This window comes from Peromyscus californicus, unplaced genomic scaffold (genome assembly GCF_007827085.1).
Source record: "Peromyscus californicus insignis strain IS unplaced genomic scaffold, ASM782708v3 Scaffold_3__1_contigs__length_106647218, whole genome shotgun sequence".
NCBI classification, from domain to species: domain Eukaryota; kingdom Metazoa; phylum Chordata; class Mammalia; order Rodentia; family Cricetidae; genus Peromyscus; species Peromyscus californicus.
In genome coordinates, this window is record NW_026294551.1 from 88,279,944 (window position 1) to 88,304,971 (window position 25,028).

General features: G+C 45.7%; 1 protein-coding gene across 1 annotated transcript; it reads left to right on the top strand.

Moving 5' to 3' along the window:
* Positions 1-685: 685 nt before the first annotated feature.
* On the top strand, positions 686-10,948 carry Ptx4 (pentraxin 4). Its single transcript, XM_052758690.1, has 3 exons — positions 686-5,078; positions 7,167-7,821; positions 9,056-10,948. Exons 1-3 carry the CDS (start codon positions 4,938-4,940, stop codon positions 9,694-9,696), a joined length of 1,437 nt encoding a protein of 478 aa, XP_052614650.1. The 5' UTR covers positions 686-4,937; the 3' UTR covers positions 9,697-10,948.
* Positions 10,949-25,028: the final 14,080 nt, after the last annotated feature.

The window sequence follows — 25,028 nt, forward strand, 5'->3', positions numbered from 1 at the left end:
TGGCTGCTGTCTGTTTTCCCTGATTCTGGAGCGGCCCTCCCCAGCACCCTGCCCCACCTTGCTGGCTTGGGTCCGGTGACTTTCCACCATAGAGCTGGGCTTCCTGAGGACGACACTAACCCTCAGTTGGGGCTATCAGGGAAACTAAATTAAGGAAGCCAGGAATAGCAAACCCAGACAAGTGGTGATGCTGATGCACGCGGTGGGCACACAAGGCTGCATTGTTTAATGCAAACCCACAAACTGCTTGTAAACTACCTTAACTGAAACATCACTGATCAAGTAGCCTCCCAGAGGCCCTGGCTGCCGTCTGAATATTGCATTATGAAACATTCCATCATGGCAGAACTTTTCTTGACCATCCTGATCCGGAGGATATGCTGAGGCAGCAACCTTTCAGCAGGACTAACTGTGGGTGGATCTGGGCAATGTGTATTCATTCGACAGCATTAGGCAAATTTACCCTTCCTGAGAAGGAAATGGAGAACTAAAGTCCCCATTCGGGCTCAGCAGTTAAGAGCGCATGCATACTGGGTGCTGGGGTGATATCTCAGAGCTTAAAAGTACTTGCTGTTCTTGCAGAGGTCCCAGGTTCGGTTCCCAGCACCCACGGAAGTGTTGCTAATCAGCTAGCCAGGATCTGTTTACTCTACACAGGTTAAAAAAAAAAAAAAAAAAAAAAAAAACCTGGATAGTCAAAGAGCTCTTACAGTGTCAAGTGCTACCTTCCATTTCTCTTCGTGTTTGACCTCAGTGAGAAGCGGCAGGTGGCTCCCCCTAGTGTTAGGGGCCTGGAGGCATTGGGAGCTCTAACCCTAAAAGTATTCTAGCAAACTCGGGTGGCGGTGTTGTACACCTTTAATCCCAGCACTCGGGAGGCAGAGGCAGGAGGATCTCTGTGAGTTTGAGGCCAGAGCTACAGGTCTACAGAGCGAGACCCAGGACAGATATCAAAACTACACAGAGAAACCCTGTCTCGGGAGGGAAAAAAAGTATTCTAGCTCTTGTGTAGGATTCCTAGCCCTCGACAGCTTTACAGTTTTTAATGACAGCAGTGTTATAATTCTTGGCCTAGGTTTGAGACCTCTTGGCTCTTTGGAACTCTTCTGGCATCCAGGGCTGCAGCTCCTCTCGTCTGGGTTTTGATGCCTCAGCTGCTGCTCCTCGGCTGTCACAAGCTGGCTGCCCTGTCCCTTTTGCAGTTTGGTCACTGCCGCTGCCTCCCTGCTGCTTCTTTCTTCTGGATACCAGCTCAGCCCACATTCCTGACAGCAGGACAGCAGTCTCAAGGGAAGACTTTAGCTGAACCTAAAGCTACCACAGAAAGGGAGGCAGCACAGGATAGTCTCTCCGAAGGGGAACCTGAGCAGCGGCTTTCAAAGCCTAAAAGGGGCGCTTCCTCCAAGCTCAGCCTTGGCACCAGCCTCAGCAGTTCCTCCGCTAGGCCACCAGGGGGCGGATTCCCCTTCTCAACGTGGTGGAAATGGTCGCAAGGTCGCCTAGAGTTCATCCAGGCTTGTGGTAGGAGCCTGGTACAAACTGTTTCAAAAAGCCCTGCGGCTGTGCCTTCCCCAGCTGAAGCAATCAGCGACCTTAGCAATAGCTGAAGTAATACCTTGCCCGGTATAGTCAGTGAGTGCTGGCAGAAGGGCGTCCGCTGGCTGTTGACTGACAATCCTTTTGCTCAAGGCATCCAGGACAACCAAGGGAAGCCCAGCAGCTGCTAACTAAGGGGTCCAGTGGCCTCAGCACCCCAATATCTTTGCTTACTTACAGGAAATGAACACCAGAGTGCTTACAATTCAAAGAAATGTGGCCGGGCGGTGGAAGCGCGCACCTTTAGTCCCAGCACTTGGGAGGCAGAGGCAGGTGAATCTCTGTGAGTTCAAGGCCAGCCTGGTCTACAGAGTGAGTTCCAGGACTGCACAGAGAAACCCTGTCTCAAAAAAACAAGCAAGAAAGAAAGGAAGGAAGGAAGGAAGGAAGGAAGGAAGGAAGGAAGGAAGGAAGGAAGGAAGGAAGGTGAACAGTGCTTATCCCAGTGCCCCGGGGAGAGATGGGTGTCAGGAGGATCCAATCTTTACTTCAAAGGTAAAGGTGCTGGCTGCCAAGTCTGACAACCTGAGTTCAACCTCCAGGATTCACAAGGTGGAAGGAGAGAACTGAGTCCTGAAAGTGGTCCTCAAACCTTCACAAATACTCCATAGCGCTTTTACACACACACACACACACACACACACACAAATAAATAAATGCAATATTAATTTTTTTTAAAAAGGCCGGTCCTGAGAGCTGGGGAGGTGGTTTACTAGGCAAAGTGCTTGAGATACTAACATGAGGATCTGAGTTCAAACTGCCAGCACCCATATAAAAGCCAAGTGAGAGATGTGTGTCTGTGTTGCCGAGATTCCTCCCTGCAGGAGATTCAGACAACATCTACCCCCTCCTTTACAGTGCCAATGATAAACTGAGGTACAGTTCCACCGAAGTTCACTCTGGGGAACCAATGAGTTTATTAGGCTTCCTTACAGAGCAGTTGGGGAGGGATGACAGGCAGGAGCACAGATGCCCTTAAAGCCATACTGGAAGGTTGGCATGGATGATGACTCCCCATGACTGCGTACACAGAGCCCCTCCTAACCATTTCCTAGCTATATATTCTACCCCTCGTCTTCGATCCCACATGCTATGGTTGCCCCTCCTCTGTGAGGTGAGGTAGCACCAACAGTCATTAAGCCCAGCCATGAAAGCAGGCCCAGGTTGATGGTCACAGAGTGACTTGGAGGATAGTCTGTACAGCTATCTGTAACCCCGGCATTGGGGCAGGGGCATAGGTAAAGAGGTGGATGGGGGAACTTGCTGGCCAGATCAATAAATTCAAAGTTCAGTGAGAGACTCTATTTCAAAAAAATAATAATAATAATAAGATGGAGATCCGTAGAGGAAGGCATGTGACTTAAATGTTCGGTCTCTACACATGTACGTGTGAGTAAATACACACACAAAATAAATACATAAAGAAATAATCAAAGTCAACACTGGGGTCAGTCCAGAGAACAGGGAGTAAGGAGCCACCATCAACACAGTTGTGCGGGCCCATGTAGGACAATGTGGGAGTCAGAGAGGCTGGAGGCTGGTATCTCCAGATAGAGCCAAGGCTTGAGGGTGGGGTGTGACAACCCCAGTGTGAGACCTTTCTGTGACTCCATCACTGAACCCCAACTTCATTGTTCCTTTATCCATCCATCTTCCTGAAGCTCGCCATCCAGGAACTTCGCAGTAAAGGCAGGGTGGGGGAGGATGCCTCTCCCAAGCCTCTGCATATCTGAAAATGTCTTTACTCTTTGCTCCTGCTCTAATTGCATGAGCTAGATGTACTATTTTATCTTTTTATGGTTGTTTTAGTCATTTTTGTGGTGCCAGGGATCACATCTTAGCCCAGCATAAATATTAAGAGAGTCAGCGGTCCCCTGGGAAGTGTCTCGGTCACCTCCACAGTTTTTCTCCCTAGAAGCTTTTGTGATTTTTTTTTCTCCACCTGTGGTGTTCTGACACATGACATCAGTGGCCCACCCTCTGGTATGGCAGCCTGGTTCACGTCAACTTGAAATGCTGGGTACTTTTGTAGGGGACACCTTCCCAAGTTATTTTATTGCTACAAACTAGGATTCTTCGAACAACAGAACATTATCTTCTCTCGGCTCTGGAGGCTAAAAGTCTAAAACCAAGGTGACATGCTACCTCAGAAGGATGCTGGGAAGGCCTTTGTCTCCTCTGGCTTCTAGGGCTCCAGGTGTACCCCACCACAGCAGCTCTGGTCCCATCTCTGCCACCATCTTCACTGGGTCTTCTCCGTGATGTCCTCTCCTCTCTGTCTCTATCAGGACACTGGCTGTTGAGTGCAGGGCTATCACAGGGTAACCCCGCCTTAAGATATGCCTAGCAGGCCGGGCAGTGGTAGCGCACGCCTTTAATCCCAGCACTCAGGAGGCAGAGGCAGGTGGATATCTGTGAGTTCAAGGCCAGCCTGGGCTACAGAGTGAGTTCCAGGACAGGCTCAAAAGCTACAAAGAGAAACCCTGTCTCGAAAAACCAAAGGAAAAAAAAAAAAGGTATGCCTAGCCATTTTTCCCCATAAGACTATATGGGCATCATTAATCCCCCTGCACAGCCTGTAACCAAAAGCCAGTCAGGAAAAATCAGGTATGTTTACTTGATTTCAACATTACATAATATATTTATTGAAACGCCACATTCATTCAAAATATGTGCAATTTGTGCTCTGTGTGTGTGTGTGTGTGTGTGTGTGTGTGTGTGTGTGTGTGTGTGTGATCACATACCTGTAGTCCTAGCTGAGGCTGTAGTGGATCTCTTAACCCAGGAGTTCAAGACCAGCATGAACTACACATCAAGACCCTTTCCCTGGAAAGAAAAACAATAGCTAATTTTAAGTTATCCCATTCTAGAAGAAAAACCTAAGTTAAAGTCAAACTTGGTCACATTACCAAGAGGGATTTCTTTTCCAAGGGAATGAGAAGGGAACTCACAGGACCTGGCTGTGTGTGGCCGGGATGCTGGGCACCAGAGCAGACCTGGCCTTGAGAGCTTCCTGGTCACACTCAACCCCTGTCCTGCTGTGACTTCTTGGTGGAAACTCTAGTGTAGGTGCTCCTGTTAGAGCCATTATCAGCCTGTCTGCCCCAAACACATCCACCAGAACAGCTTCCCAAAGAAACTGTTTGTGCCTGTTTGAAGCTTGTTTCCCTGGGAACCTTGGGTTCTCAGAGCCCATTGGATTGGAGACGGATGCCTTTCATTAAGATGGCAGGAAGAACCTGACACTCAGCCAGGACAGAAAGAGGAAAACCATTCAAGTGGTGAGCTGTCTGAGACAGACTCAAGGATCAACCTCAGCTCCTGTGTCTGTGTCTCCCGGCATGGGCTGCTTGAAGGAGAAGACCCTGTCTTTTCTCCTCATTTTTGTGTCCATATCTGCATGTGGGACTCTGTTGCAGGAAGCTGACCCAGCTAGGCAAAGAAAACCATTTTTTGAGAGGCTTCGTCGACTAGAAGAGCAGGTAGGTGAAACACGCTTGGGCAATTGGTCTTATAAAGCCCGTAGCAGGTAATGGATGTTACGGAGAGAGCTGCTATCTGTGTCCACTGGACACAGCAATTGGTTGGCTATCCTTGCTGGAAGCTGACAATAGTCTCACCTGGTTTTGGAAACCAGGCAAGCATTTGCTAGGCTTGGCTCTAAAGTCCAACTAGACAGTGTGTGTGGGAAGATGCAGGAGACTCAAAGAGGTCTCTAGGAGGCCCAAAGAGCAAGGCCGGAGAGGCCTGGGTAGCAACAGTACAGGACAGTGTCCATAGGTGTGGGAGCTGTAAGAGCACTGTTCTTCCTCAAAGCAGAACACATGCCCTTGCCCAAGGGTCCCACTTAGGGTCTGTAGACAGTACCCTAGCCCAAGCACTTCCTATACTGATCCTGCTAAAGCCAGGCGTGGTAGTTACCCATAATCCCAGCACTCAGAAGATCTGAGTAAGATCTTCTGTGAGTTTGAGACTAGCTTGAGTGACATAGTAAGTTCTAGGCCAGCTTGGGCTACTGAGTGAGACTCTGTTTCAAAAGTAACAAGCAAAAAACCTGAAAAGGAGTTGGGTGTGGTGCCACATGCCTTTAATCCCAGCATTCAGGAGGCAGAGGCAGGCAGATCTCTGTGAGTTAGAGGCCAGCCTGGTCTACAAAGAGAGTTCCAGGAGAGCCAGGGCTACACAGAGAAACCCTGTCTTGAAAAAACAAAACAAAAACCTGAAAAGGCTAAGGCTAAGGTTGCTCAGTGGCAGAGTGCCGCTTTGCCTAGAATGAACAAAATCCTAGAATTCCGTTCCCAGAACTGTAAAAACCATGAATAAATAAATAAATAATGTGCTTGGAGCTAGAGAGATGGCTCAGCAATTAACAGCACTAGCTACTTGCTCAGGACCCAGGTTCATTCTCAGCACCCACATGATGACTCACAATTACCCACAATCATCCTGGGGCCTCCGAAGATACTGGATACACACAAAGTACACATACATGCATGCAGACAAAACACTCATACACATCAAAGTAAACAAATAAATATAAAATTTTGGGGGGTGGTTTTTGTTTTTCGAGACAGTTTCTCTGTGTAGCCCTGGCTGTTCTGGAACTTGCTCTGTAGATGAGGCTGGCCTAGAACTAAAATATTTTTAAATGTACTCATACAAACAGCTCATCTTCGGTCCCCTCTGATCACAGAGGTAGCCTTGAGGACCACAGCAGTGAGATGACTGACTGTGGTCTTCCAGAGTGTCAGAGTTGGGAAGGACCACAACCAGGGCCATGAGCCTGGAGCCCACATCTTACACCAAGCAGCTGTGGCATATCAGGACAGTCACCCCCTTTGTACCTGGCCCTTTGGGACTAGTTATGATAATCTCCCCATATGTCCTAGTGAAAGACCCTCGCCCTTCAGGCTTACATCCCCAAGCCTCAGGAAGAGAGAAACTTCAAGCACCAGGAAATGAGAAGCTAAAAATCTAGTTCCAAGGGCCACCTCACTCAGCCACTACTCAATCACCCCTGCCACAACGCAACAATGTAAAAAGATTTCTGTTAAGAGATGTGCTCAACTGTGACTGGGATAGTTGCAGGTATTCCAGGAAGGACCACTGTGACCTGTGTGTAAACTCCACTCCCGCCCTGATACCCGCCTTGAGGTTTCAGGAAGAATGTACCTGTTGACGTGAGTGTACCCACTCTGTGATCAGACCATGATCTTGTGAAACGAAATTGTATGGGAATTGTAATCTTGTGGGTTTTGTGGGTTTTTCCTTTAAAAGCCCTCATGGGGCTGCAGTAAGATGCGACTCTTGCTCTTGGGAGCAGAGGAGCCCTTCTGTACAGAAGCTTTAATAAATCCTCATGCTGTTGCATCAACTGGACTGGAGTCTGGTTTCTTGGGGCGCCCACTTGAGACCCTAAACTTTGGGGTCCAACACTAGCATGGTGACAAGGATCAAACTGGTCAATCTATATACAGTGCCACCCACAGGCTTGATACAGAATAGGGGTTTCTAAAGTATACTTAGGATGGCATCCTGCCAGTCCCATGACAGCTGTGTTCTCTTTACAGTTTCAGAGATTCCAACAGGTGACCTTAACACACCTGCAGGACATTGCCAACAACTATAACGTGCACTACAATGTGGATGCCCGCTTCCAGAGTCTGGTGGAAGAGAGCCAGGCCATAGCTCTAGCAGTGAACCAGTCTCAAGCCGCCATACAAGAGGATGTGGCCCACCTAAAAGCTTGGTTTAGGAAGAGCCAGCGCAGGAGCCGGAAGGTGGATGCCAAGCTTCAAGCTTTGAACCTCACCCTAAGCACAAAGAGCAGGAAGTGGGTGGAGGAGGAAAAGGAGCAAAAGGCACAGAGGGAGGCAACTGCAAGCCTGGCCCTGAGCATTCGGGCCCTGCAGGATGCATTGGCAAGCCTAACACAGCAAGTCCACAGCCAGGATGCCAGGCTTGCTGCTCTGGAGGGGCAGATGCAGAGGGCCTCCCCTGGTACTGAGGCTCTGGAGCTGACTACAGCCCCCACCCCCACTCAGCTTGCTCAGAGAGGCCCAGGCTCCTTGCAACTGTGGAGAAACAGCCAGACACCCAGGCCTTTACTCCAGCACAGGAGTTCCCCCCAAGACTTCGCTGTCCATGTCCAGAAGACACAGAAGTTCCAAGCCCCAAGCAGCCATCAAGCAGCCCTACCAAGGACCCACCAAGGACCAGAAAGAAGTAAGTGACACAAGCCTGTCACCTCCCTATCCAATTCCAGGTTTCACTAGCAATACCTGAGGTTATAATGTCATTCCCTATCCCTGTCACCCCAAAAGGCTTTCCCCCCAAGGGCCATATGCCCAACACCAGAAGAGAGAATGGCCAACCTTATTGCTTGCAGGTCCTCAGCAGGTCAGGTCACATGGCAGAAGGGCCTCTGTTGAAGTGATTGCATCAGGAGCCTCAGGATGAGGAACTGTGTGGAACAATGACCCTCGCTCCATACTAAGAACACGGGGTCTCGGAGTAGCCAAAGTGAAATAGTTTAGTTGGTGGTTGTGCAGGAGCCCAAAGGGCAGAACTGGCTGGTGAGTTTTATTTTCCTGACCACATTTCCTGGATTCTCATTGATGGAGTTCTTCAGAGAGGGACAATCTTTTCTACTTGTCTCAGACAGATAGTCCCCACCCCAATCCTGCTGGGCTCGTGATGCCCTCCACTTTCCCGAGACTGGGCTCAGTCACACAGAAGACCTCTCAATTTAAGACAGACTAAAAATTGCCCAGACAAGCAGTACCAGTTGCTAGATGGAAGAGAGGAGCCTGGTGCTGCCTGCTTATCTGTGATTCATAGGTGCGTTCTAAAGGCACCTCACACTAAAAACGGACCATAATGATTCATTTCCTACAGAATCGTCCTAGATTATCTGGCTGATAGTAGTCACCAGAAGCTAGAAAGGCAGGAGAGTCGGAGTTGGAGGACACTTGAGGACAGAGGCAGCGAGCGCTTAGGAGGATGTACTGTGGAACTGGGGCATAGCCAGGAACCAAGGCCTGCAGGGCTCCTACCAGTTCCAAACAGGAGGAGGAAGTTCCTCTGAGCCTCTGGAGGAAGCTGTGTCTTGGACCCCGTGAGACCAGGCTCAGGTTTACGACCTCCGAGAGAGGGCTGGCTTAAGTCAATAACCTTGGAGCAGAGTTACAGCAGCCACAGGGAGCTCAGACAGAGGCTCCCTTGCTCGTGAGGGGCTTCATAGACAGACAGCTGAGTCACACAGAGGGGATCCACCCACTCCCTGAGAAGTTAGCTCTCAGTCCTTCCTGCGGTCAGATTGTGAGGACAGAGGAGAGGGCGTGGGGCAAGCACTCCAAAGCCCCTGGGTGATGTAGGTGAGAGCGAGGAGCAGGCCTGCAAACAGGATGCTTCTGAACTGCCTCGTGCTCGGGGATGACGCTCTTCCCTCTGTTTCCAGTTTGCAGCTCGGGACCGGTGCTAACGTTTCCCAACGCCTCCACTGAAAACGTGGTCTTTCTGAGCCCCGGCTTCCTCGTGCCCCTACGAGCTCTGTCCTTCTGCAGTTGGGTCCGTGTGGCCTCCAGCCACCTGGGCACCCTCCTTTCCTATGCCACCAGAGACAATGACAACAAGCTAGTACTGCATGGCCGAGACTCCCTGGTCCCCGGCTCCATCCACTTTGTGATGGGTGACCCGGTCTTCAGGGAACTGTCCCTGCAACCGCTCCTGGATGGTCAGTGGCACCACATTTGTATCATCTGGACATCCACGGAGGGCAAGTACTGGCTCCACATAGACCGAAGGATAGTAGCCACCGGCTCCCACTTCAGAGAGGGCTATGAGATCCCTCCTGGAGGGTCCCTCGTGTTGGGCCAGGAACAAGACACTGTGGGGGGTGAGTTTGACAGCTCTGAGGCCTTTGTAGGGAGCATATCTGGCTTGGCCATCTGGGACCGGGCACTGGTCCCTAGAGAAGTTGCAAATCTTGCCACTGGGAAAGAGCTCCCGGCAGGTGCCATTCTGACGCTGGCCAATGCCACGTCGGTGGGTGGATTCGTGCAGAGGGCCAAGTGTACCTGCCTGGAGCAGTGTCCATAGGCTGCCACACACGGCCTGCATCACAGTCAATGCCAGCAAGAAGAGGCCAACACATTCCAAACCACTCCCCTGCCATCACTGCAGGGCTGGGCACCTGTGCTCTGAGGTAGGCACCCCCTGTCTGGAGGATGGGAGTAGATGGAAAATGTGTAATGGAGAAAGAGGGGGCCCCAGACTGCAACTTACTATAGTGGAATTCTTTTGTTTGGTTGTGGTTTTGTGGTTTTGTTTGTTTACTGTTTTCTGAGACACGGTCTCACTCTGTGGTCTTTATTGGCCTAGAACTTATTCTGCATCCCAGGCTGGCCTCAAACTCATAGCAGTCTGCCTGCAGAGTGCCAGATGTGAGTCACCAATCCCCCTTCCTTCTTTCCTCCCTTCCTTCCTTCCCTCCCTCCCTTCCTTCCCTCCCCCCTTCCTCCCTTCCCCCCTTCCTCCCTTCCCCCCTTCCTCCCTTCCTTTTGTTTGACAGTTTCTCACTATATAGTCTAGATATAGTCTTACTATATAGCTTGAATTCATGATCCTCCAGCCTCTTGAGTGCTGAGACACCTGGCTTTCACGGTGACATTTTTACAGGCTGCACCTTCGAGGTCATTGTCAGTTCATTTGTAGTATGCTGTACTATCACCCCAGCTGAGCTGGAGGACAGAACACTGGGCTTTGGGGCCTTCCTTCTAACTCACCTTTGTATGCATGAAAGGCTGTCAGACAGATGAGAGGCCAGTTCCTGGGGACCCTCTTGAAACTACACAGGAAGTTCTTAAAGACTCACTGAAGCTTTCCTGCAGACATGGATGTTCCAACATCCCTCTCCTGAAAAAGGCTTAACATTCTGTTCTCTCTGCCCCTTTCCAGGCACCCTGGGCATTCGCTGTAGGTCAGCTGGTCGTTTCTTGTTCTGTTTCCCTGTGATAGCTGTTGCAGCTTTCAGAACTACCATTAAAGACACACTAGTAATGCTTTAAAACATAATTTCTGAGGCATAATTTTCATATAATAATATGTACCTTTTTGTTGCTGTTTGTTTTTTGTTTTTCGAGACAGGGTTTTTCTATGTAACAATCCTGGCTGCCCTGGATCCCACTTTGAAGACCAGGCTGGCCTTGAATTCACATACATCCACCTGCCTCTGCCTCCTGAGTGCTGGGATCAAAGGTGTGCGCCACCAGTGTCCGGCTAATATATGCCCTCTTAAAAAATTTTTAAAGGTTTTAATAAAAGTGCTGAGTTGTGCAACCATCACAATCTACTTTTATTTCTTTTTTTGTTTGTTTGTGTTTCGAGACAAGGTTTCTCTGTGTAACAGCCCTTGAACTGCTGCCTCGAACTCACAGAGACCTGCCTGCCTCTGCCTTCCGAGTGCTGGGATTAAAGGCACACAACAATCTAGTTTGAGATCATTCAGTTGACAACCTCCCCCAACATTATGTCCCTGGCAACCCCGATCTGCTTTCCACCTGCGGGGTTGCCTGTCCTGAACAGTCCAGATAAACATATGTCCAGGGGCTGGAGAGATGGCTCAGAGGTGAAGAACACTGACTGCTCTTCCAGAGGTCCTGAGTTCAATTCCCAGCAACCACATGGTGGCTCACAACCATGTGTAATGAGATCTGGCACCCTCTTCTGGCCTGCAGACATACATGCAGGCAGAACATTGTATGTATAATAAATAAATAAATCTTTAAAAAAAAATAAAAATAAATATATGTCAAGTTCTTACCATTCAGCGCAGTGTTTTCCATGTTCATCTATGTGGTGCCGTGTGTCCACACCTCATTCCTTTTTGTGACTGAATAATATTTCATAGATTGTTTATCCATTCATCAGCTGGTGGGCATTTTGATTGTTCTAGTTTTTTTAGTAGTATAAATAAAGCTGCTATGATCATTCTCCCATATGTCATTGAGTAGGTAGATATGTTTTTATTTATCCTATGAAAATACTCAAGATCAGATGGACCATATGATAAATTCATATCTAGTTTCCTAAAGAAACTTCCAAACTGTTTTCCGAAGTTGCTGCCCAGTATATATCCCCATCAGCCACACGTGATGGTTTCCCCTTCCCAACACCCTTGGCAAACCTTGGTGTTGTCTATTTTGACAACCTTCTCTTCAGATTCCAAATTGGAGCCATTATAAATCAACAACAATAAAAACAAAACACAGCTGGGTGGAGAGAAGGCTCTCAGCCGTTAAGAGCACTTGCTGCTCTTGCAAAAGACCTGGGTTCAGTTCCCAGCTATCATGGTAAAGTGAAATCCCACGCAAGTCTGGTCAATAATTTATTAAGGGATTAAATGGGAATAACATGCTCACGAATACAGAGTGAGGCAGCACCGCTGCCTCTTTGTCTGCCAGGGAAAGATGGGGAAAGCTCCAGGTCACTGAACCATGGCGTCAGGAAACCTTCCGCGTCCCACAGAGCATGTACGACCCTCCTCGGTTCTTATCTCGTCACAAACTCAGAGAAGACCAGGCACCATAGGGCTAGTCACCCCAATACCATTGGCTAGACAGATCGAATCCCCACAACATCACAGCAGCACACAACCATCTGTAACTCCAGTTCCGGGGGTTCCAATGCCTTTCTATGACCTCTGTGGACACCAGCACACATGAGATGCATATACATGCATGCAGGCACCCACACACCTAAAATAAAAATACATCTTTTTTGTGATTCAAGGAAGAAATACATATTTTTTTAAAAAATACATGCTTTGACAATTAAACAGGCATTTTTACTTTCAGGTTTGGTGTGCTTTTGAAAAAAATTACCTTTATGACCCTGGAGAACCCCCAGAGAAGACCCAAATCAAGATCTTAAAATCAGAGTCCATTGGTATTTCCAGGAAAAATAGACAGGGGGACACAAGAGAAGCCCACTGAGCCTGGGGACAGGTCTGGTCCTCAGAATGCATCCCCTTCCCCTCTTTAAAAAGAAAAGATTTATTTTATTTCGAATCATGTATATATGTCTATCTATTTATATGTGGATCTATGTGCGTGCATGCTGTACGTGCCCACAGAGGCCAGAGCTCCTTTAGGGCTGGAGTTAAAATTGTTTATGAGCTAGGACGGGCGGTGGTGGCGCACGCCTTTAATCCCAGCACTCGGGAGGCAGAGCCAGGCGGATCTCTGTGAGTTCGAGGACAGCCTGGGCTACCAAGTGAGTTCCAGGAGAGGCGCAAAGCTACACAGAGAAACCCTGTCTCAAAGAGAAAAAAAAAAAATTGTTTATGAGCTAACTCTTGTAGGCGCTGGGAAGAGAACTCCAGCCCTCTAAAAGATTCTCTTGACCACTAAGCCATCTCTCATATTTGCTTCGTCCATGACCTTTGGCTATCCAGCCCGAAAGAGGCGGTGCTTCTTGCAAGTGCATAAGTCCTCTTAAAAGGAAAGAGGGAGGGGTCACACTCTCTTCTTGGCGTGATATATCTTAATAAATCCCAATTACCCATTAAACAGACTCACGTGGATTGATCTTAACAAGTGGCCTCACCTGGGGCAAACGCCCACGTGGCCTCCGCCCTCAGCCGGCTGCTGTGGCACACTTCCCACACTACCCTAGCTTTTTTTTTTTTTTTCTTTTAATTCCCGCTCCTCCTGTCCCAGAACCTAGAGCTGCAGAGTCTGCTCCCCGCCCCACGCCCCTCAGTTTCCTCCCTTCCATCTCGGCTCAGCCCACTGAGTGCTCTATTGGCTGCTGAGGGTTCGCTAAGGAGGTCGCTCAGTCCTAGCTGCCTGCGGTGTTAGCCAGAGGAAACACCCAAGCCGCTAAACCTCGGTGCATTGAACTGCGGGTCCAGCCCAACCCGGCTTTTTGTTCAGACAAAAGGGGACCCGGCGCATCCCACCAGGCGCTCTCTGGGAACTGAACTGAAAACGCCCCGGGTCCAGGAGCTCCCCAGGCACGCATGTCCCCACCTGCTCGGAGGTCTAGGCGCTTGCGGCCACCAGCTACCCTCCCAAATCTATCCTGCTCGGCGCGCACAGGCGTTAAGGCAGGTTCCCGCTGCTTTGCGCATTTGCGCTGTGCGCCGCTACCCTACCAAGCCCTGCGCAGGCAAGCACTAGCATAAACTAAGGGCAGCGTAGAGCTGCTCTTTCAAACCAACTTTGCTCTCGGCGGACAAGTGCGGGAGCAGAGTGTGGGGTGGTTCAGGCGTGCAGAGCCCGAGCTACCTTGCTGCCGCACCTGCTGGTCAAACATTGTCACTACATCTACAACAATCTCCGAGGATCGCAACTGTGGTTGGTCACTTGACAACTTTTAAACGGTAAACTCGGCTATTAAATTAATTAATTAAAATTAAAAAAGTAAAAGAGTAAGGGGGAAAGGACAGTCTTAAAACCTTTCCCGGTCAATGATTGGGAATATCACAATGCAGGGAATTAGGACCCTGTTCACTGCTACTATGGACCGGATGCTAGAAAAACTAACTGAAGAGATCAAAAACTTAGTGGGGATTGATACAGTTTCGGTCATAATTATTATCAGTCTGGCAATTCATATTCTATCCTTTAAAAAATGGTTTGATATCTGTGCCAAATATGAGAAATCGACTGATAATATGCAAAACTTAGAAAAAAAACCTACTATTCAAAAGATTCACGCCTTACAAATAGTTACTAAGGAGAATAATACAATCTTGTCTGACAAGATAAAAGCTTTAGAAATATTTGCTGATGAAGAGAGTAAAAAGGTGACTGATAATATGCCAGTGTTAGAACAGGTGAATAAAAATATACAAACCCTGGAAAAGGCCACTACTGATAAATTACAAGCCTTAGAAAATTTATTAAAGCTGATAATAAAAGCGTTCAGACACAGACAGAAGAATTCAGAGGAGAACCAACCTCTCTCCATTACCTTATGGACTGAGAGAGGAGCAGCCCAAGGCTATTAAAGAAACAACCTTGACTTATCTATATGTGATTCAACAAAGACCACCAGAAGACAGGTATCCCCAAAGCTATACAGAAGTTAAATGGGATCCTACAGGAGTGTTAGATTTAAGGAGATTTAAGGAAGCAATAGTTTCCTATGGCATGCATTCATATGACATGAGGCAGATGTTGAATGCATGGTCCACGCAGAACAGAATTACTCCAAAAGACTGGAAAGATTTAGTTACAGCAGTATTGGAATATGGTCCTCAGTTAGAATGGTACAGTGGGTGGAGAGAAGCTGAGGCCCTTAAACAGCAAAGCAAGGTTAGGGGTTTTCAGATTTCCCAAGATCAAATCCTTGGTGAGGGCTGATATGCTGATGTGGACAGTCAGGCTACATTTGATGAACACACTTTATCCCTATGCCATACTGCAGCCTTAAATGCTTGGGGAAAGATTCAAGCATCAGGAAAGAGGGCTGAGCCATTCAAAGTTATACAGGGCCCAAAAGAAGCTTTTACTGACTTTTTACAAAGATTGACTAGAGCTGTAAACATATCAGGATCAAATCAAAAACTTAGACAAGTACTAATTCGAAATTTGGCTTTTGAAAATGCTAATTTAGGATGCAGAAAGATAATTATGCCTTTGAAAGTCAGATCAGCACCCACAGAAGAATGACTCCAACACACAATCAAGGTTGAGTCTCTTAACTATAGTGACGAGGCTTGGATAGAGGAGGTGATATACCCAAAGGCATAAAGGACATCAAAGTGTCAAATATTTTAATTGTGGTAAGCCAGGCCATAAGACGAAATGGTACACAGGGTGCTCCTAGAAACAATGTGTCTTCTAGGAATGACCCAAACAGAAGGCCCCAACCTTCTGGATTATGCAGAAGATGTGGCAAAGGCCGACATTGGACCAATGAATACAGATCAACAAGAGACATGCAAGGTAACCCTCTACTATAGGGAAACACCTTGAGAAGCCTCTTGCAGGCCCCCAAGCAAAACATGGTTTAGTCATACCCAGTCACTGTGGAGGAAACTCCTTCCCAGAACAATGAGATGGTTCAGTGCGGAGTGTAAAAAACCATACTGCACTGGATGATAGAATAGCTTTGAAAGATGAATCAAAAAATTCCAAAAAACCATAAAATGAATATTTCAGTAGACTTCGGTAAATGAACAAAGACCAAATAAATAACACAATTGAAGGCTTGCTGGGCACAGGAGGGGACGTGACTATAATTGCACCAGAATCATGGCATCCGAATTGGCTCTTCAGAGGGTAGATGTTCAGTTCCTAGGGACTGGAACCCTATTTCAGGTAAAACAAAGCACAAGATGGGTTGAATGCATAGGGCCAGAAGGACAGAGAGGAAGCCTGAGGGTATGTGTGGCTAATTTAGCAGTGAATCTGTGAGGCCATGATCTGTAACAGCAATGGAATACCCAGATTAATATTCCTCCAATCTCAGAAGCGGACTAGAAACCAATTCATGTTTCTAGGAATAATATAAGACACTATAAAAAACAATCACCACCAGGTGTACACCTTTAATCCCAGCACTTGGGAGGCAGAGACAGATGAATCTCTTTGAGTTCAAGGCCAGCCTGATCTATAAAGCGAGTTCCAGGACAGCCAGGACTGTTACACAGATAAACCCTGTCTCAAAAAATAAAACAAAACAAAACAAAAAATCACCAACCATTCAGGGCACAACAGCTGTTGAACTCTCAGAGGTACCAACAGCCCTACCCTTAAAATGGCTGACAAACCTGTCTGGGTTGGGTAGTGGCCTATGACATCAGAGAAACTACAGTCCTTAGACCAGCTGGTTCAGGAGCAACATATTGAAGTAATAACCAGCCCTTGGAATTCTCCTGTATTTGTTATTAAGAAGAAATCTGGAAGATGGAGAATGCTGACAGATCTAATTAATAACATAATTCAGCCTATGGGCTCCCTACAGAATGGGATACCCTTACCCTCTCTGTTACCTAAAGAATGGCTTGTTATAGTTATTGACTTAAAAGACTGTTTTTTTACCATACCGCTACAAGGAAAGGATAGAGAAAAATTTGCCTTCACAGTACCTACTTATAATAATTCTCAGCAGGTTAAGAAATATCAATGGAAGGTTCTTACACAAAGAATGTTAAACAGCCCTACCCTGTGCCAATATTTTGTGCAAAAACTGTTGGAACTAATTCGTGTACAATTTCCACAATCTATAATCTACCATTATATGGATGATATCTTATTAGCTGATTCAAAGTTAGATACTTTAGAAAACATGTTCGAAGAAGTAAAGAAAGTTTTGCCTCTCTGGGAATTACAAATTGCTCCTGAAAAAATACAAAGAGGAGATTCTGTTAATTACTTAGGATATAAGATAGGTCTGCAAAAAATTAGAACCCAAAAGGTACAAATAGGGAGAGATCAAATGCAGACTCTTAATGATTTTCAAAGATTGTTAGGAGACATTTCCAATTTACAGCCCACTATTGGGATAACTAAAGATGAACTAGTAAATTTGTCCAGTACCCTAGGAGAGGACAAGGACTTAAATAGTCCAAGAGAATTGTCAGCTGAGGCTGAGAAGGAACTGGCTCTAGTGGAAAAGAAAATATGAGAGGCACATGTGGATTGTGTGAATCCAGAGCTTAACTGCGTTCTGGTCATATTACCCTCTAGACATTCCCCTACAGGGATTTTGATGCAGAGGGAAGATATTATATTGGAATGGATATTTCTACCACACAAACAGAGTAAGAAATTAAAGACATATGAGGAAAAGATTTCTGATCTGATTTTAAAGGGAAAATTAAGACTTTGTCAGTTGACAGGAAAGGACCCAGCAGAAATTTAACTAATGAAGACATTTCCTCTTTATGGAAAGATAATGAATATTGGCAAAGAGCTTGCAGTAATTTTTTGGGAGAGATTAGCAACTGCTATCCCAAAAGCGAGAAAATAAAATTAATTAAAACAAAACAAAACCAATGGTTGGGGATTTAGCTCAGTGGTAGAGCGCTTGCCTAGCAAGCACAAGGCCCTGGGTTCGGTCCTTAGCTCTGGAAAAAGAAAAAAACAAAACAAAACAGTTGGGTCCTTCCTCACATTGTATGAAGAAAACCAATCTCTGGAGTCCCCAATGTTCTATATGGATGCTCATAAAGCAGGAAAGGTAGAGTATAAATCAGGAGATTTAAGTAAAGTGGTTCAAAGCCCTTACAATTCTGTACAAAAGTCAGAATTGTGTGCCATTCTTATGGTACTAATGGACTTGACAGAACCTCTCAATATAGTTACTGACTCTCAATATGCAGAAAGAGTTGTTTTACATATCGAAACTGCTGAATTTGTTCCTGATAAAACAGAATAACTTTACTATTTATACAACTACAGGAAATGATCAGAAATAGGGATCATCTTATATATACAACACACATCAGATTCCATAGGTCTAGCACAAGGTAATGATGAGATTGATCAGTTATTAACAGGAAATATGCTGGAGGCCTCAGAATTTAATAAGAAACACCATGTCAATAGCAAAGGTTTAAAAAAGGACTTTTCCATCACTTGGCAACAAGCTGAGAAAATTGTAAAAAATTGTTCTACTTACTCCTTCTATAACCAAACTCCATTGCCTGTGGGTAGTAATCCTAAAGGTATACAAAGAAATGAAGTCTGGCAGATGGATGTGTTTCCTTTTGCAGAATTTGGAAAGTTAAAATATGTACACCATACAGTAGATATGTTTTCAGGATTTCAATGGGCAACTGCACTGAGTTCTGAAAAGGCTGATTCTGTAATTACACACCTATTAGAAGTTATGGCCATAATGGAAACACCTGTACAAATTAAGATTGACAATATTCCAGCATATGTCTCCAGTAAAATGAAACAGGTTTTTTGCATATTATAATATACAGCATATTACAGGTATGCCGCACAATCTTACAGGACAAGCAGTTGTAGAAAGATCTAATTGCACTTTATTTATTATTTTTTTTTTTTTTTTGGTTTTTCGAGACAGGGTTTCTCTGTGTAGCTTTGCGCCTTTCCTGGAACTCACTTGGTAGTCCAGGCTGGCCTCGAACTCACAGAGATCCGCCTGGCTCTGCCTCCCAAGTGCTGGGATTAAAGGCGTGCGCCACCACCGCCCGGCAAATTTTCTTAATGCTGATGAGAAAGGAACAACAGTTGCAGAGAGACACTGGATAATAGAAAAAGCTACTGAGCTAAATCAGCCTTTGTATTTCAAAGATATGTTGACCTCAGAATGGAAACCAGGATATGTGTTATGTTGGGGAAGGGGGTTCGCTTTTTTTTCCACAGGAGGAAAAAAGCTATGGGTATCATCAAAATGAATAGATTCACCTGGAACAGGAGAAACCTCTTATTAAGGAGCAGTGATAGTTCATGCACCAATGTGAGAATTCTACAAGTTGTAAGGAAAACTCACCAACAAGGGTCAGGGCAGGGTTCTGTTTTATTTATTTGTTTTGTTTTGTTTTGTATGTCTTTACAGGATAATAGAAATACCCATCTTCCAGAAGTCAAAAGATCTTGGATATCTAGACATCAAAGGGAAGACTATCTAGAAAAAATTTACAAGTAAAGAATAATCAGACCTATTGGTACCAATATTCTCTACAGGGTAAATCTCACTGCTTAAACATCAATATCTCTTTACTTCTAGAAAAATTGTAGTCCTGACTCAATTATAATCAAAGCTGGCTTTGGAGTTGGGACACAGTTCTCTCCTTCTCTAAACCCAAGCATGTTGTTAAAAGGAAAATTTAAGAAATTCTGTCTCATATCAGAAGAGCCACCTGGTGTGGGAAAGAAGAAGACCAAAAATCTAGGGACTATTGTCAAAATTCTATTTCTCCCCATACTTATTCTTGACTCTTTGGAACCCTCTTTAGATATGGTGTTATCCTAAAAAATTTAAACTTTCTGTTTTGATATTAATAATGTTTAAACTTTCCACAGTGAACAATAAATTCTCCTAGCAGCGATCTCTGAAGCCTCCAGAAGAAAGATGGGGTTCCCACATCAACAATTCTACCTGGTTTATAATGATGCCATTGATAAACACCACTCTGGACTACAAACTGTTCAGGACAGTTCCAAGATGGCTAGAATAATCCATTATCTTACACCTCTAGTCAGAACTTCAGATAAGCTTTACCCATTACTCTGAGACTGGCCACAAATGTTACAGCTAGTCCTAATGAGACTTAACCATTGTTTTAGTTTTTTCACAGGATCCCACAGAGGTACTGTTGCCACCTAGACAGCAGGAAGTAATTCTAAGAAAATGACACCCCGTCCCCAACAGGTTTTGTCTTCTCAGGGTTATGGATAATTGTCATCTGTTACGGGTTGGTTATAAGTTATATTAGGGTGGGGGGTAAAACAATAAAGTTATACTCAGGAATCTCTTTTGGGAAAGAAAAAAGGGGGATAGACAGGACAGGATACTAAGGTAGATTGTTGTATCTACTAGTAAACTAATTTAGCAAACTATCAGCCTTAGATAATTTGCACTAGTATAGATTCTTGTATGTTGATACAAATATACAATTGTATATTTATAACAAGTGTAAAATTATTTTTGTATTCCTGTTTAAGATAAATTATATATTGATACGAATGCAAAACTGTATTTGCCATATTGTACATATATATGTTCCTACTCCTATTTGAAATATTTTATATATTGATACATATTAAGGATATTGTTGTCATATTGAACTATATGTTTCTACCCCGATTAAGATATTTTTGTATGCTGTCAAAAATTCAAGATCATTGTCCTTATATTGTACATCTGTTTACAGATTGTTTAAGAAACCTTAGTCTTTAAGTTATTTAGATTGATAAGCATTACAGGTTAATAGTCACCCATGCTTATATTTATAGTCATGTTAGTTAGGTTTTCTTTCTTTTTTTTTCTTTTTGGTGTGGAGTTTATCTTCTTCTTGGCAATAAATGACATGTTGAGCAAAGAACTGCCCTTGCCTTGACTGCTGTTGTTAAGCATGCTGTCCTTTCCAGACAAGCAGGACACAAGGAAAAGTGACTGATGAACCTTGCCAAGACAGGGTAAGATGGTCTTTCAAAATTCCTGCTTCTGAAATTGGTCTGTCAGATATTCTAGGCCTATAGCCATGAGTGGATACCCCAGCATTGCAGAGAAACACTGGGTGACTGTCCAGGCAGCTGGCAGTCTCTGTCATTTCTTGCATCTCTGCTTGCTCACACTTCCTGTTCACTCAGGTAATATTATTTTCCTTCTCAGATCTTTGATGGGATTGAAGAATAGATAGTTACAGTTATAATCCTCTCATATCTTAGCTAAAAGCATATTAGGTACTAGATTCAGATTCTTCAGTATAGGACAGCTTTTGGAGTAATCTCTGTCATTTGCCGATTACCTATGTTCTGGACATTTAGTATGCTTCTTCCTTGATGTTGTTCTTGTTGGTGGTAGTTCCATTTTTTGTTTATGTCATTACCCTTTATTTCTCCTGGATAATACTTGATAATCGTTCTTATTGTATTACGTTTAGAACTTTCTTATTTAGACAAAAAGGGGAAGTGTATTGATATTTGCTCTGCCCATGACCTTGGGCTACCCAGCCCAAAAGAGGCCGTGTTTCTTGCCTGGGTACATGACTTCTTGCCTGGGTACCAGACCTCTTGAAAGAGGGAGGGGTCATGCTGCCCTTCTTGGTGTGATCAGACACAGGATGTCCAGGTGCATTTGCTCATGGGCAGATCAGACTTCAGCTGTTTACTCTGTTCTGTATTTGTGACTGTATTTCCCCAATTTATATCTTAATAAATCTCAATTACCCATTGAACAGGCTCATGTGGATGGATCTCAACACCCTCCGCTCCTTTTGTTCTCCCTCTTTCTCAGGAATTTTGAGTCCAACAGAGTCTTTCTTGCCTCAGTTATACTCTTAAGATGTCAGCAGCTTAACAGCCATCAAAGGTCAACGAAGACGGTAGCCGCCATCAAGCTTGCCGCCTAATGACAGGGAAGAGTAATGGCAGAGAGTAGGCGAAGAAAAGGCAGGCTTTAAGAAAAATTACTTTAAAAGTGAGAATTTAAGAAAAAATGAGCGTCAGGCTGTGGTGGCGCACACCGGTAATCCCAGCACTTGTGGGGCAGAGGCAGTTGGATCTCTGTGAGTTTGAGGCCAGCCTGGTCTACAGAGTGGGTCCCAGGACAGACAGGGCTACACAAAGAAACCCTGTTTCAAAATAAGAGAGAGGGGGGGGGGGAGGAGAGAGAGAGAGAGAGAGAGAGAGAGAGAGAGAGAGAGAGAGAGAGAGAGAGAGAGAGACTGGAATGGAAGGAATTCCTAAAAGAAGGAAAAGCCGTTGTATTCTTTTTCTATGGGGTTTTGTTTTCGTTTTTGTTTTTATTTTATCCAGACCAGGCTGACCTCAAACTCACAGATCCACCTGCCGCTGCCTTAGTTTGGTCATCTCATGCCTAAACGTAGCCGTCTTCATCATTTTCTCAATGTTTCAGTCTTCGCCACTTCAACATTTACTCTTCCTTTTAACCTCTGTGTCTGTTCTCACTGTAACGGTGTACCCTTTCCCTTCCTGCCTACAGAAAGTTAGCTCCTGCTTCACTGGTTTGGATTTTTGTTTGTTTTGTGTATAATTTGGGTTGGTATCAAACTTGCTGCCCTCCCACCTCACTTCAGTTTTCCAAATGCTGGGATTATAGACGTGCCACCACACCCCTTTTCCATTTCCAAAGTAAAAAAGTGGGACTGGAGAGATGGCTCAGGGGTTAAAAGCACTGACTGCTCTTCTAGAGAACCCAGGTTTGGTTCCCAGCACTCACATGACAGCTCATAACCATCTGTGACTCAAGTTTCAGAGGATCTGATACCCTTTCCTGGCTTCCACAGGTCCTAGGCACATACATGATGTACACACATGCAGGCAAAATACTCACACATAAAAATTTTTAAAATTTTGCCAGGCGGTGGTAGCACATGCCTTTAATCCCAGCACCCGGGAGGCAGAGCCAGGCGAATCTTTGTGAGTTTGAGTCCAGCCTGGTCTACAAAGTGAGATCCAGGACAGGCTCCAAAGCTACACAGAGAAACCCTGTCTCGAAATACCAAAAAAAAAAAAAAAAAAAAAAAAAAAAAAAAAAAAAATTAAATTTGAAAGTGAGAAAACAGACCAGAGGTGACCGGTGCCCAGTGCTAATAAAACCATGGGGTCCCCAAGGCCTGCTGCGCTCTATGCATGGGGCTTCCGTTCTGTAGAGGTTGGGCCTACATCTGGCTACCCTCTCATCCCGAGGGAGGCAGCCAACAGTATGCATCGCCCTACCCAACTGCACTGTCACGGGAACAGAGCCCTAAATTAGTCTTTTTTTGTTTTCTTTGACTGGCTCTCATGTGGCCCAGGCTGGGCTTGAATTCACTGTGTCGCTGATGATGACCCTGGACTCGACCCTCCTGCCTCCTCTCTGGGGCTGGGATTACAGATGTTTCCCCTAAGGAAAAGCACTTTACCGAGTGAGCCACATCCCCAGCCCCCCAAAGGAGTCTCTCAACAGCATCTTTCCAACCTCTTGGTGTGCCCAGTGCTGTAGGCCTTCAGCTAAAACCAGCCTCCTAGGCCACCTGCTCCTGAGTCACAGATCGGAAGTACTTTAGAACTGGAAACTCCCTGCGGATGCCTCGTGCTGTGATCTTGAATCATCCACTGCTTTCTGCTTCCCCAAGGACCTGAGCTTCTGGTCTCAAACACATACAGCCAAGAGCCCCTCTGCCTGAAACATCCCTTCTTTGCCTCTCTTGACACATTCCGGAACCACTTTTTAGCTTCATTTCATTCTGGTTCTGAGGAGACTGGGGAGCATCTTTCTCCTGGAAAGAGCCAGATCTAGCGATTGCCGGAGGGACAGCATGGTGCCTCAGATTGCCATTCTGGGCAAGACCCCTAGCGGCAAGTAGGAGTTGAACCTCCAATGGTTTGATTACAAAATTCTTCTTCTCAATCTCATATCAGACTTGAAACAACCGTAAGTAGCCGGGCACACAGGGACTCAAAGCCAGAACAGGAGAAGACCAGGCTGCAGAGCATCATGTCTACTACTTCCCAGCTTTCAGGTATTAGAAATGGCCTAGGGGAACCAAGATACCCCAGAGTCGCTGCCGATCTCAGGACTTCAGCAGACATGCACAGTGGGCTGCTTCATCCAGGAGACACTGTGGGGGCTAAAAGTCACTCCAGGCAGGCGGAAGGCTTTAGCTGGGGTCAATTAGCAGTGCTGGGGGCAGGATGGCAGGACCCCAAGGACAGGTAGGGATCCGCGACAGGCAGTCATAGGAAGTCTGTTGAATTTGGGAACCAGACGGTCCAAACATGTCTGTATGACTCAGCCTCCCGGTGACGTCAGAAAAGTCACCTGTACATTTTGAACCTTGAACCCCCACTCTTTGTGATGCCAGTAGTCTTACTCTTCACTACATCCATGACGTTGTTACAATCCTGGTCCTGGAAGGAGTCAGTCCAAACAAGAAGTCTTGATTTTCCCCTACTCAACTTGTCTGCCCTGTCCATTTCTCTTCTTACAAGGAGAGGGTGGGGCTCCATGATGGACCCATCATGTGTAAGGTCCTGAGTTTAATCCATAATACACAAAAAGGTCAATAAAAAGAGAACAAATAAGTTGAAGGCCCTGGTCTGCCAGGAGCTGTAAGAATTCTATCACCTTGTATGGTGATATTTTATTTGTGCTGAAATGTGATTTTATTTGCATATTAATAAAGTTGCCTGGGGATCAGAGCTAATAGCAAGCCATTAAGCAGAAGTCTGGTAGTGGTATCACACACCCTTAATCCGATCACACGGCAGGCAGAATCTCTGTGTGTTCAAGGACACAGCCAGCATGGTGACACATGCCTTTAATCTCAGTCCAACCATAGAGAACTGGAGGTCTGTATAGATAGGCAGTGACGAGGAAGTCATGTGGTTGGGTTTACAGCCAATGAGAAGGCAGAACAGAAGGGCAATAAAAAAGACAGGACACAGGAAGAAGGTCTCTCTCTCTCTCAGGGGAAGCGACAGCAGCGAGTGGTAAGATAAGGGGGTCTTAGCTCTTGGCTACTGCCCAATCTCTGGGCTTTTAACTTTTAATTTGGCTCTGTGTTTCTTATTTAATAAGACCGTTTAGAATTACATCTACAACCTTGTCTACCCTCTCTGGCGTGACCCTTTACCCTAGGACTGTTCTCTTCCTGTCCTTCCAAATGCCCTGCTAGGCCCCATACCTCTGCTCTGCTTAGTTCTCTGCCTGTCCTTTCTTTCTCCAGACCCTATCATCCAGCAAGACCCAAGCCTGTGTGTGCATTCAGTTCAACT

What these genes read in the sequence shown, in the direction of transcription:
- Ptx4 (XM_052758690.1), top strand. Translation starts at nt 4,938, where the DNA reads ATGGGCTGCTTGAAGGAGAAGACCCTGTCTTTTCTCCTCATTTTTGTG. An exon ending in TTCGTCGACTAGAAGAGCAG is followed by an intron (nt 5,079 to 7,166) that starts GTAGGTGAAACA and finishes TTCTCTTTACAG; the next exon opens with TTTCAGAGATTCCAACAGGT. An exon ending in CCACCAAGGACCAGAAAGAA is followed by an intron (nt 7,822 to 9,055) that starts GTAAGTGACACA and finishes CTCTGTTTCCAG; the next exon opens with TTTGCAGCTCGGGACCGGTG.